Source organism: Gouania willdenowi, chromosome 16 (assembly GCF_900634775.1).
Source record: "Gouania willdenowi chromosome 16, fGouWil2.1, whole genome shotgun sequence".
NCBI classification, from domain to species: Eukaryota; Metazoa; Chordata; class Actinopteri; order Blenniiformes; family Gobiesocidae; genus Gouania; species Gouania willdenowi.
This window is the reverse complement of record NC_041059.1, coordinates 8,028,030-8,041,878: the sequence shown is the minus strand read 5'-3', so window position 1 is coordinate 8,041,878 and position 13,849 is coordinate 8,028,030. Positions and strand designations below refer to the sequence as shown.

Sequence of the window (13,849 nt, the reverse complement as noted above, 5' to 3'; positions counted from 1 at the left end):
TTTTTTCTTTTCATTATACAGTTAAGCATTTTGGTTAAATTTTGTGATTGGGAAGTGCTATAAATGCATGTTAATTGTAGGTTACATCATACAAAAAGATTTGTGTTGTGTTTCAGGTTTTGCTAAATTTTTCATGCTGGCACGGTTTGTTTTATAATTAAAAAAAGAAAATGATTTGTAAAAATGAAAAAAGAAAAAAAAAAACCCAAATAGGCATCTGCAGAAGACTTTAAAGACATGGCCTTTGGGAAACAATTACTTTAGCAAGCACACAAGTATGAAAAATATCACAGTCCATGTCCATCCATAGGGCGTCACACTATAGGCAGGGCAGGGGGTGCCTCTGTCATCATCATCATCATCATCATCATCCTCATCCTCCTCCTCATCCTCCTCAGCCAATGGAGAAACCAGCAGAGCCACTTAAACAGTTCCTCCGGAGCGCAGCAGCGACCAGTGTTGGTTTGATGTGCGTTAACATCAGCACACGTGGAAGGGATGCACCATGTATGTAATGCATTTTTCCGTCTGATGTTTCTACTGGATATCCAGCAGGGAAATGCGTCTTTACGCATGGATGTTCTGCGTTTGGAGGACTTTAAATTGCTGAAGGTGAGTAGAGATGGAGGAGTGTGTTTGTGTCGCTATTAAACTTAACATTAAGCTTGAAAATGTTATTGTTTAAAACTATGTATCTCAGGATTTTCTCATATAGTTCTCATGAGCGTTGTGTGATAGACGCGCAAGGCGCACAACATTGATCAGAGCGCGCTTTATTATAATTTCCCCTCAGCATTCAGGATTGTCATTGGCTGATTTTACCCGAGTGTTGTGCATTAATTCCGGCATAAAATGAGTTTACAGCCAAATGCGCTGCAGCAGGAGATGAGCTTTCTGAGCAGGGGTAAAAATTAACAATTTTTATTTCCTTAAACTTTTTGTTGTTGTTGTTGTTCCAATATTTCACTGTTGTTTTAATAAAAAGAAACGGGACTTGAGCCTGGAGACATTACACGTACTATATTCAGATCAAAGTCGTTACATTAAACTTATTATTATTATTATTATTATTATTATTATTATTATTATTATTATTATCTACAGCACTTGGATACATGTAAATACAGTATATATCATTTATGTATCCCTTATCCTTTATATTTATCATCATTATAATTATTGTTTCTGGTTTGTTTTTTGTTCTTCGCACCAACTGCCATGTTACATTCCCATCCTTTGATTTATGAGGATGCCTACTGCATCCTCATAAATAATGATACTAATACCAATGATGATAATGATGGTAATATTCATAATGATTATTAGTAATAATCTTAATAATAATGATGATAATAATACATTTTAATATTTAATCTCTCAATTTATGGGGATGACTCAGACAACATTAAATTATGTCACATGTGCCATTGTTTATTTATTTTTGCTGCAACTCTTGTTATTATGACATAATCTCTTGACATTACCCGGGTACAGGACATTATAACATTGGTCCTCCCAGTGGTCGGAAATGGCTGCTGCACTGTAAATAGTAACAAGGTGGTCAGCAGTGTTACATTTTAACACTGCTGAACCCCTGCCTAACGCCCATTGAGAGCTGGAAAAAGGCACCAGCAGACCCCCGTGACCCTGAAAACAAAAATAGGAGCAAGCAGGTCAGAAAATGGATGAATGGATGGATGTTGATTTATTTTTAGTCGTAGTCTTTTGACTAAAATGCTACTGAGTTCATACAAAATTTCAGGACTATTGGAGTTATAGTCTAGTTTAGGTGACACTAAGATTTTGCAACTATATCTGTTACAGATAAAGTCTACTAAAAATGTATACTTATCGTATGGATAAAATTGCACAATATTTTTACTCCAAATGTCCAAAACACACATTTTTATTCATGTTGTACCAATTAAAATCAGTTGGTTGATCCCTTGTCATTTTGTGCTTAATAATATTTTCCATTTGCTTAATTTCTTGTAGGTCAAGATGTAACAGTATAACTTCGGTTCCTCCAATGATTGAGACCAGCGCCCAAACCATGTTGGACAGACCAGAAGAACCATCAAACTGCACTGTTTGTTGCTGCACTTTGACAAATAAAGTCCTCATGGTGCTCTTCATGCTGCTGCTGATTGTTGCCATTTTAGTTGGAAACTTGGTGACGTTGACTGTGGTTCTCGGGACCAAACACTTTCACACTCCACAGGGCTATCTGAAGGCGTCCCTCGCCGTGGCTGATCTGGCTGTGGGAATATTTGTTGTGCCAATTTCCGTCTATGCCGAGGTCTACTTCATGGTAACTGACTCCAGACCTGAGTGGATTTTGTACAACTCACAGTCCGTGAGTTTCCACCCCTGCAATGTTATTGGGCCCATTTTTGCTGGTTGCACTCTGGTGTCCATCACAACAATTTTTCTTCTAACGATTGAGCGAAGCATCGCTGTGTTGAAGCCGCTGCACAAGGACTCTGTGATTACTCGTAAAAGAACCACAATCCTCATCATCTTCTCCTGGTTAGGAAGCTTCTTCCTGGCCGTGTTCCCAATGGTTTTCAGCAATGAAATCGCTCTTGAGTACAATTCCTGCAGCCGAATGTGTAACTACGCTTTGGGCAACATCAGTGAGTTTCCAAGCCAGGCCTGGAACATCCTCCTCCTCTTTCCAGCATTTGATTTCACTCTTCTAGGTGGCACTGTGGTCATAAACATAATCTCTCTTTCCAGTATACGCCAGCACTCAAAACGCAGGAAACACCTGGCGCAGACCGAGTGCCAAAACGCCACCAAACCCACTTTCTCAGACATTAAAGCTGCCAAGACCATCGGGACTCTAACCATTGCCTTCACTGTGTCATTCACCCCCATTGCAGTCTTCGTGGTTGGAAATGTTTTGGGGAAAAAATGGTGCAACTTTTCCTATTTTGCCTTTTGGATTTTAGCCTCCAACAGTTGCTGGAATGTCATTATTTACAGTGTGCGAGATCAAAAGTTCAGGGTTCGAGCGCACAAACTACTTATGCCTTTTCAGAAAAAGAATACCACCACAACATAAGAAATCATATGGACCAAAGACTTTACAAACATGAACAAGGTTTCATGCTTGTTTGTCGCACAAAATCTTGTATGTACAAAATGTAATATTTATAAAAAAAAGTGTATATGCACTGCTTGTGGTTTGTTGTAATCTTTTTTACATCAGTAACTCGCATGGCATGTTTTGGCATTGCAGATACAGTATTATCTTCAAATACTTCCATATGATGGTACTGTTTTTCTGGTTTAATGTGAAGTATCTAAGGCCTGTTACATTCTGTGCAATGGTTGTTTACATGAGTGTAAATAATTAAAGATTGAACAAAACATGTTTGGTCTTTTAATGCAGGAGTACTTTTAATAGCTATTTTAGATTCAATTAGAACACAGATGTTCATGAGAGTGCTCACCCACATTCCACTGGACACTTATCCAGATCCGGGACGCAAGGACGAGATCCTCAGAGAAGCTGAGACCGTCCCCTCCTTAGCCACTTCCCCCAGCTCCTCCCCTGACCTATATTCCTTTATATTATTGGCCAGAATTTGCCATGGATCTCAACAATCTGAAACACACGTTTGTTATGAGATTGTTCTTGTGTGTTGATTGGATGGAATTTGGGATTTGTCCAGGGTTGCACATGACCCCCAACAAGATAAGTGCTGAAAAAAAATGGGATGTAGGGGTTCACATGATGAACATTGGTACAATAAAGAGTGAGTTAGGTTTAAAGGAATGTTGGGTGCACTCACACTGGCAATCCATCCAGGCACAGGCACGTTGTACACCTAAAGTCCGGATTACTTAGCAAGTGAAATTGCAACATGCAAATTGTGGTGATGTATGTATAGTGTATGTATGTCTCCACAATAAATCTGGATGTTTGCGAGTGCTGATTGCTTTTAAAATGTATCGAAGAAGTTATTAAAAAGTAACTTAACCCAGAGGTTCTGGCTGACTGCATCCAGATCTAGGCTTGAAATATTTCAAAAAATGCTCGATTATAGGCGGGGCTTCTTGAGCAGTTAAGACACACCCAGACTATACTATAAAATCTCAAAAGAACAATCTTTGCTATGCTAATTACCTATTCAATACTCACTACACATCTCTATATACACTTCTCTCAATCCAACCTACTTGACACAACAGATGCTAGTTTTCATAGGAGGGGCGGAGCCAACCGTGTTGGTCTGTGGTTCGTCACAAATCTTCATTCTCAGCCAATAGCAAAATACGATTGTAATAGCTGGGTTTTAATCCATAGAGGGCAGTCACTCTTTTACTTTGACTAAAATGTCAAGAGTTGGACAAGAACCAATCACCAACACTACTTCATACTCAAGTACATTTGTTTTCTGAGGACAAAAAGTGGTTTTGGGTGTGAGCCATGTTTGGAGGCCTGTTCTCCATCATTAATTTAGTTCACAACTATGTCCCTTGGAGGCTGGTCAAAAACTCATAAAACACATTCTAACCATTGTGGAAACCATTTGAAGAAGAGGTAAGAAAGTCTGGGTTAACAGAAATCAATGTGTGTGTGGAGAGACAGATGTATTTAAAGTTTAAAGTGTAAAGTTTAAAGACTTCAACACACACCAGGAGTAAAACACATTCTCATTGCTTTAAAGGCGGATAAACAAAAACAAATGGAAAGCTCTTTCATATTTTTTGGCTGTGACAAAAACATCCAAGCAAGAACGTCGGTGTGTAACACTTTAAAACGGTTGACACGTCACACCGACTTCCTTTGTGTAAAAAAGAGACAATTTCAACAGAGGGCATTTTCTGAATTGATAGAGACAGAACACCATGCTTGTATCCATATAGATGAATATTTACTCTCCCCTTTTGCGATGCTGTGGATAAGGGCGAAGCGACAGTTTAGGGTGCGGTTTAACAGTTTAACAAGTGAACGTCTGCTGTCACAGTGTTAGCATTGAATTGAATTGCCTCTGCAGACACAAGACATTTTTGGTTTTTAACTCAATCACTGCCCAGTCTGGCTTTTTATGCATTTTTAAACATTACACAAGATGTTTCCCGGATTAACTGCATTATTCAAGGACTCTCCGTTGTGTATCTTTGCTCTAATATTGTATACAAGATTTCCTTCAAGAACACACAATGACTCAACACAGATGAGGCTCACTTCTTCTTGGTTGAGGCTAAAAATTGTTGTTTGCCAAATGAAAAGGCTTTGTTTGAGTTACTAAAGCGATGAGTCTGGATATTCCTCTCTGATAAGCTACTGTTCCATCCACTGAATTTATTAAAATGCAAGAAATAATAACAGCGTTCCACTTTCTCTTTTGTAATGTGTGCTCTCATTCCAAAATCTCCCAATCTCTCTTGTTTGGTTCAGTGGAGAATGTAGACTTTTATTCAAAGGAGAGCATATAGGGTAACCACATGCTCATCAAAAAAAAAAAATATCAACACCACCATAACACAAGTGCCAAAATCTTTGATCTTTAAGATTTTATGCCTAACTCATAATAATAATAATAATAATAGTAATAATGCTTTGGATTTTAAATAGGACTTCATCATAGACACTCAAAACGCTTTACATTGATGTGCATTATTCTTTCACTTCACACAGAGTGGTGGTAAACTACTATTGTAGCCACAGCTGCCCTGGGGCAGACTGACAGAGGCGAGGCTGTCATAGTGCACCATCGGTGCCTCCGACCACCACCAACAATCACTCACACACCACACTCATGCTAGGCAATGTGGGTAGAGTACCTTGCCCAAGGACACAATGACTTGGCTAGAGCAGGATTTGAATCTCCAACCCTTCGGTTATTGGACGACCCACTCTACCACTGACTCACGCTCGCCCAACTCATGTATATTATGTATTAGGATGCCCAGTAACACTGTACTTGAAGTTTAATACATAAAGGCTAACAATACGCTGTCGCTATTATAAAATGACACCTGTCATTAGCATGTATCAGGTGTTATGAAGGCTGTCATTAAGTATCAGTCGTCACCCTAACCCCTAACCCTAACCCTAACCTTAAACCTAACCCAAACCCTACCTAACCCTCTAGATCCCTCCACCTAACCCCAAAAATGCCAACAAAGCTACAAATATGTCATAATTTAGCGAACTACTCCTAATGACAGTCTTCATGGCACCTTATTCATGCTGATGACAGATAATGACCGCATAATGTCAGCCTTATGTATAGGCAGTGGCTGTCCGTATCAATATAACAACATTCTATCCGTACGCAGCGCCCTTATTTGGCCAATTTAGGTCACGTGACTGTAAGACTCAACCTTACCCTAACCCTAAGCCTAACCCTAAAAACTGTTGCGATATTGGGTTATAACCTAACCCTAACCTTAACCCTAAACCTAACCTTACACCTATCCATAACCCTAAGACGCTACGTACTTGTACTTCGGTAACTGTACCAATAGCATCGGGGGTTGTTCGTAGGGCAACCGTAGAAATAGACACTTTCTTATGTATACATTTTCAAGTAAATTGTTACTGGATGCCCGAGTAGATAATTTGTTTAGGACTTCCAATGGGGTTTCCCAGCATGTCCCTTAATGTTGTAGTACTAACAAGCTTCAGGTTCAATATTGTTGAAAGCATATCGTTGGATAGAAAGGCAAAAAAACATCCATTCTACAACAAACGTTAATGGATTTACTGAAATAGGTTCCCTCCAAATAGCGTCTAATTCAAATTCCACATTTATGGTTATTGCAAACTTGTTCAACCCACTGTGCAGTGACCTGGCGTGTAGCACAAAGGTGTGCAACAGCTCCGCCCCTGCTTGCAGCTCAGCTAACTGTTGTTTTGTGGTTGACTGGAAACCTGTTTAGGCTGTACCATGGCCTTCTGTTTTGTGTGTGGGATTAGCTCCAAACAGGATTCACGAGAAAAGAAGTTTCTATTTTAGACAACATACTGGTATCATCAGTATTCTTTTATGGGCTGTCAACAAAAGTCATTTTGATCTCTTTTTTTTTTTTGAAGCTAATACATTAATTAACATTTTTAAATAGAAATCCTGATCTTTAAACTGAGAGCAACTCTTTGATGGAATGATGTTACAGATACTTGTGAAAAGACATCCTAGTGTAAAAGGCTGTTTGATGCTTGTACTGGTATATCTCACAAATACAGAACAACAAAGACTATGTGAAGGAGTGAAAACACTACTGTAACGGATTTGATACAAATAATTATTTTTGATTAATTTGATTACGCATTCGCCACCACTGCTGTTTTCAGCCGGTGGGGTGCATCAGAAACGGATATGAGAAAACTCAACGGATCAGAACTTACAATATAAAATCAACAGCATGAGCAAAGGAATTTGCATTTGAATTTTCGTGTCATGAAGCTTTTTCCTGTTCTTATGCGAAACTGGGGGTTCTGATGCTTTTGACTTGTCCTTTTAAAAGGGCAGGCAAAGGAAATGAAAAGCAAAAAGGTTAATGCATATTTAAACACATCTGCATTTTTAAAAACAGTCTTTTTAACAAGGGACAAGATGAAATGTACACACTTTGCCTTCAGACCAAGTCACACCTTATGTACGTCTCAACATAGGAAAAGATACAGGTACAAAGAGATTCTATTGGAATTAGAATTAGGAGGTTCTTTGTACTGTAGAGCAGACAACTGGCGCCCTGGGGGCCACATGTGGCAAAATGACAGAAAAAACACAAAATGACAACAAAAATGCACAGACCTATTCCAAAAATCATATTCTGTCAACAAAAATACATAAATTTATTCAAAAAATTACTCCAAAAACACAATATGACAACAAAAAAGCTCAAAACTACTCACAAAACGACATAAAAAAATGCACTAAATGCTTTAAAAAAAAAAAGACTAGAAAGAAAACAGAAAATTAATTTAAAAACAAAAAACAACACACTCACAGAAAATGAGTGCATTAATGCTGAGATAGGTCATTATTCTGAATGCTAACATGAATGTTAATAATGTTGCCCTCGGATCATACTCAGCTGTGATAGAAGTTGCCTGTCTCTGCTATAGAGTGTGGAGAAACATTTTGTCAGCTTCAAATTTGATTTCATTTTAATCACAGCAGCCAAATTGTTTGGGAAAAGAACTTGACAACCATCAAAGATTAAATTCCTGATGGGTTAAAGCCAGGAGAGATGAAAGAGATTAGATGAACAGAGAAGATGAAAGAAAGATGAAAAAGGGCTTTGCACGCTTCCTTTTGCAGAATAATTCTGAAAAGGCTGTGTGAGAAAAAAATAAACATTCATTTTAAGATTTTTTAATGCTAATGGGTGATGAAGCGCTCTAAACCCAAGAGAAGGAGTCCACACATAGTTCTACTTGTTGCCTAAAAAGATTGTGTGATACATTTTGTGCTGCTGTATACGATACCTATTTCCCCGGACAGTTCTGCAGACGTGGTGACGTCAAATGACGATGATGTCGTCAAATGACGGTGGTGTGCGTTCTCGACAGCTTAGAGAGGACAAGCTCAGTGGACTAAACTACTGTTTGGTTCCACAGATGTACGCAGAGGCATGTGCACAGCGCTTGCAGTAAACAGTCACATGAACAGCGAGTAAATAAATAACCGTGTCAGTATCAGTGCAAAGCCGGCAGCAGTCTTTCTGACGTCGCTCCTGTGACTTTCTCAATTCATAGATGCAGACACACACAGTGGCCATACCAGCCTGTCATTGCCCAATTTCCTTCAATCTTGGAAGCTAAGCAGGTCTGGGCCTGGTTAGTAGTTGGAGGGGGAGACCACTGAGAATTCCAGGTGCCTCAGTGGGAGTATCTGTCATTGTGTTCTTGGGCAAGACACAATGTAGTGTGTGAGTGAGTGTTGGTGGTGGTCGGAAGGAGCACTATGGCAGCCTTGTGCAAGGAATACAATACAATAGTACAGTATAGCTACAATAGTAGCTTACCACCACTAAGTGTGGAGTGAAAGAACAATGCCTTAATTCTGTGAAGCGCTTTGAGTGTCTATGATAAAGGCATCCACATCAGATCGCCTGTCATTCAGACACCTAAACTTAAAAAAAGCTGACAAAATACACGAATGGAGGCACAATGATAATCAGCTGCACTGCTATAAAGTTCACACGCGCTCCCGAGCCAGCTTGGCTGATGACTGCAGTTACACTAACGACCGTGGTGTCGCTATGGAGTCTGACTTCTAGATCCTGCCCCATGCTCCTTTAAGACATAAAGAGCCACATGTTGAGTATCACTGACTTAATAACAGCATTATCATGGTTTTAGTAAATTAATTTAATAAACTAAATTGGGAGTCAACAGTTGCTGCTCCACCCCTCATGGCAGCGATAATGTTCCCGCTTTGGTCCATGAAGTCTTGTTCAAGGTTCACTGTTCCCATTCCTTTTTGTTGGAGAATTAACCCAGAAGATGCTTTACAACCTCAAAAGCACAGCAAGCACATGAAGTTCACTGACGGATTGTTTTCATGGTCTGTGAAGAATTACACTTTACGCTGTAGTAGAGCCATATGTTATGGTTTACGGTGCTCCTGGGGCGGCAATTAGTGACCAAAAATTGCAGTGTTTGCAACTTTATCTTTGTTGAACAGGATACTCGCCAATTCAGCGCTTTAGAGCAAATGTCACCAACACAGTGTCCAAGATCGTACTGTGGATTCAAGAGCTCTGATGAAAATATCAGAAACCTTCATCAATATGGACAGGAGTGCTGGTAAATAGCTGCACACACTTCTGATGATCCTCCATCACCAGTCATTTTGCAATCCCAGTTTGAGCTCTTATATTCTTGTTATAGTCTAACAACTCTCTGTACATGTTCACCTCCTGGCTTCAGCCGCTGTGACCTTCTAATGTAACCACTGTTAATTACGCTGCTGACGCACATGCTGCTCGTTGGACACTTTTAAAGGACATTTACGACTCCTGCAACAATTACACTTGAATCATTAGAGGTCAGTGAATACCCATCCCCCCCATCGACCTACAGCAGCTTCTATTGAATAGCGGGACTGGTAATTAGTCGTATTTATCTTTTTCTCTCTGTGTCCGCCAGTGATTTGTCAGAGCTTCTATTGATGGTTCTAGGAAAGCCTGTTTACACCCTGACTAAGTGTTTTTTTTTTTTTTGTTGTTCTTTTAATTTAAGTTCAGAAACATGCAACATTGTGGAAAAAGATCTACAGTCATTAGAACTTGAATTAAAAAAAGACATCTTAAGTTGAGCCACTAGGACAAGATAAAGGCGGGCATACACTGTGATTTTTGACCCTTTTTTGAGCCGATTTTTGACTCGTGCGTCTATATTAGGGAGAGAGCTGAATCTCTGCTAAATCGTGTGTCGTGCATTGTGTAGTATACATGGGGTCACGAGAAGCGATTAACACCTCACGAACAGTAGAACTGTAGAACTCACGGACTGTACTGCCCATGTCTGTCCAGCCAATTCCTGGTCCATCGCATCGCCACATTTTCATTTTTGAAGCTCTTTTTGCTGAGATTCGAGAGTGTCTCTCCACTTCAGAGTTGTTCTTCTAATATTTACGTTGCCTTTCTGGAAACAAGACCCCAACGTGTCGCGTATGAACGTACAGTGTGAGCAGTCGGGTCACGTCAGAGTGTCGGTCCGTATAGTGTAAGAACATGAATCGTGAGCTGCACACATTCAGACTCTACAATTTGGTCGCTCAATTTGAGCTGGAGCTGAGTACAACGACTGAACAAAAACGAACAGTGTATGCCCGCCTTAACTCACAATAAGAGCACTCAGAGAGCGCAAACCTCCACCAAGCTCCAAATATTCTCTTTGCAGACATTGGCAGTTATCTGGATCAGTGATCCTGATCATGGTTTAAAGGCTTGAAAGACATTTATATCCCTATTAATAACGATACAGTAGGTGTGAATGTATGGATACCCCCATTTTACAAAAAAAGTTGCAATGAAATACAATCCCATACGAATAATAGGAACCAACCCGATATAACGGAATACATTTTTAGACAGATCAGCCAATTACGAACCAAGATATGAATTTCTGAAGTTTCACTGATGATGAGAGACAGAGATTTTTGGATTTTTCAAACTGATTCAGAATCAGTATAATGATGCGGAATGGAATGTTCCATGTCATACAGTCTGTCTTTGTTGAGAATTTTGTCAAAGTAGCAATTGATGTAATCCTGCTAATAGACAAACAAACACCAGTGAGAATATTATAAATGTGGTGGAGGTAAAAATAATCCTCTTCTCTTTGTGCCAGTAAAAAAGACAGATATTGAGTGTTTAAATGTGTTTTCTCTTGTGTGTGTGTGTGTGTGTGTGTGTGTGTGTGTGTGTGTGTGTGTGTGTGTGTGTGTGTGTGTGTGTGTGTGTGTGTGTGTTATGATTGTGGTTTGTTATACTCTTATATCCTACATTTTCAATCATATTTGATCAAATGAAGCTTAGGACTCAGCTCTGGGAAACCTCTGCAGGTTTATAGGGTTCGGTGCAACTACACAGACTGCCTACAGGCAGAAACGGCTCCGGCTACAATGTGTGATGATCAATTGATGGCAGAAACCTGTAAAGTTAATAATAAGACAAAGTATTTCTGGCTCATCTACTATGTTTCATACCCACATATGTGCACACAATTACTATCAGAGACATCTTTACCATGCATGTTGTTGATGTTTTTTCTTCAAATTTCCTATAGAGCAAATAAAGCAAAATTATTGACGAAGCAGACACTGATAGAAAATTCTCAAGGGTTTCAAAGGCTTTTAAAGAAGAGGTTTCATTAATACTGATTATAATTCTAGAATCATCACACGGAAAGAGGAGAAATCTTTCAAACAACGTGAGTTCTTTGAGGTATTCTCACACAACTTCTTCTCATGTCGTCCCTCAGAGAATCAATGATGTTCAGATTATGGCTTGTGGGGAACATGCATCACCTCAAAGACTTTCAGTTCCTCTTTAGACTTACTACAGTCTTTGGTCTTTGGCCCGTGGGATTTTATTACTACATAGGTTCCATGTCCCACAGTGGATGCCTCGCTGTTGGTTAGACATCTTAGATTTAAAGTTTTTTTTTAAATCTTGTTGAAAATGATTTGCTGTATGTAACACTGTATTTTTTTGTCTTTAGTGTGTCTTCAGAAAAGTATAAAGTCCATGGAGACACTGATAAAATTGCACAGTAACAGCTTTAAGTTTCAAGTGAGTTGGCCTTTAATTACTAAAAAAAAAAAAATGTCTAAATGTCAAGACAATCAGTGAAAACGCAGTTAATTTGTAGCTAAGGGGCCTCTCAGTCCAACAGCACCTGCCGATTGGTTTCACCTCACACTTAAAACCAATCAAGCAACACTGAGGCGTCTTTTTAAATGTAAATGGGATTTTTCTGAAGAGAAACGAACCCTGTACTCAGTAGTTCTATATATAATCATGAATAATTGTTTGGGTTTCAATAGTCTTCAATGATGGTAAAATGATTTGTGTTATTTTCATCAATAGCAACACCTAATATGTTAATGTTTCATTTATTCAGACGACTTTTTATTTTAAATAATATGTAAATTTACTTTGATCTCCTGACATATTTTGACGCCAACTGTCAGTTTTCCTTAAAGGCGTCTGCTGATCGCTTTGATATGAGTTCTTTATGGGCGTGGCCAACTTGACAGTTCTGTCAGGCTGGCCACGCCCCGTCCATCGAATTCAGGTATACAATCTAAAAAACTGTGTACATATACGCAGAGTTTGCGGAGGGCATTGGGAGCATTGCCCCCATCCCCCTAGTGGTCAAATGTTTTCATTACAGTTTTCAACAGAAAGACTGATAACAAAACACTAAAGACAGCAATAAAATCTAACGACGGCAACAAAGCTAGAGCAGTAAAATTTCTCTCCTCCTGTGAGAAGGCCTCTAAAATATCATAGTTCTCTAAATATCCTAGTTCACACAATTGATTATAAGAAAACAACAAATTCCTTTCACCCAGAAAGAACTCATGAGGACACATCAAAGCAATGAGCAGACGCCTCTGAGGAAGACTGACAGTCGAAACATGTCAGGAGATCAAAGTAAATTTCCTGAAGACAAAACAAACACTTAAAGATTAAAACAGTAAGTTGCAATGCTTTTTAACTGAGAAGTATTTTGCTGGATTATTTGAAACACAAAACGTTAAAAAAAAACAAAAAAAAAACATATTCAACTCTCTGCTGTGTGTTGGTAAAGCATAAATAATCAGGTGTGTTTGTGTTCTCTGCCCTGTGCTAACCAATTAGAGTTGCAGACAGCTTTATTTCAAGAGATATACACGTGCAGCTCCAGGATCGACTTTAATTATGTGTCACGGTGCTAGAGAAGCTTGTTGACTGTTGACAGTTTGTAGCACAATTAAGTGGGATCTAACAGTGTGGTAAAAGCCCCACAAACCTCCAGTGGAGCAGTAAACTTCATTACAATCAATATGTTTCTGTTGACTTCCACCTTTTTCTTAATGAATCCGTTTTACTGTCTTGGTTTCAACTGCAGATGTTAAAAGTCAAAACTGGGGATGATATTTAGCAAAAGTTGCTCTCATCCACGACTGATGCCAGTGTGACCCTAAAAACACCGCCAACGTAACATTTTTGCTGTTGCTCGGAATTGAAAAGTTGTGCCAAAAACAATGGCGGATGTTGATATTGTGGCTTTCCAAATTAAACATCCAAATATTGACAGAATGTAATGTCTTTCTGAGTGACATCATACAATGGGGAACACCAAAAATAAACCAGAGCAAAAATGGTG

At 39.1% G+C, this 13,849-nt stretch overlaps 1 protein-coding gene and 1 pseudogene across 1 annotated transcript; both read left to right on the top strand.

The window, feature by feature from the left end:
• Positions 1–436: 436 nt before the first annotated feature.
• On the top strand, positions 437–3,076 carry LOC114478357 (trace amine-associated receptor 7d). The gene is made up of 2 exons (XM_028471366.1): positions 437–612; positions 1,996–3,076. The coding sequence occupies exon 2, from the start codon at positions 2,030–2,032 to the stop codon at positions 3,065–3,067; it is 1,038 nt and encodes a 345-aa protein (XP_028327167.1). The 5' UTR covers positions 437–612; positions 1,996–2,029; the 3' UTR covers positions 3,068–3,076.
• Positions 3,077–8,733: 5,657 nt separating this feature from the next.
• On the top strand, positions 8,734–8,852 carry LOC114478690 (uncharacterized; annotated as a pseudogene).
• The last annotated feature ends 4,997 nt before the right edge of the window (positions 8,853–13,849 follow it).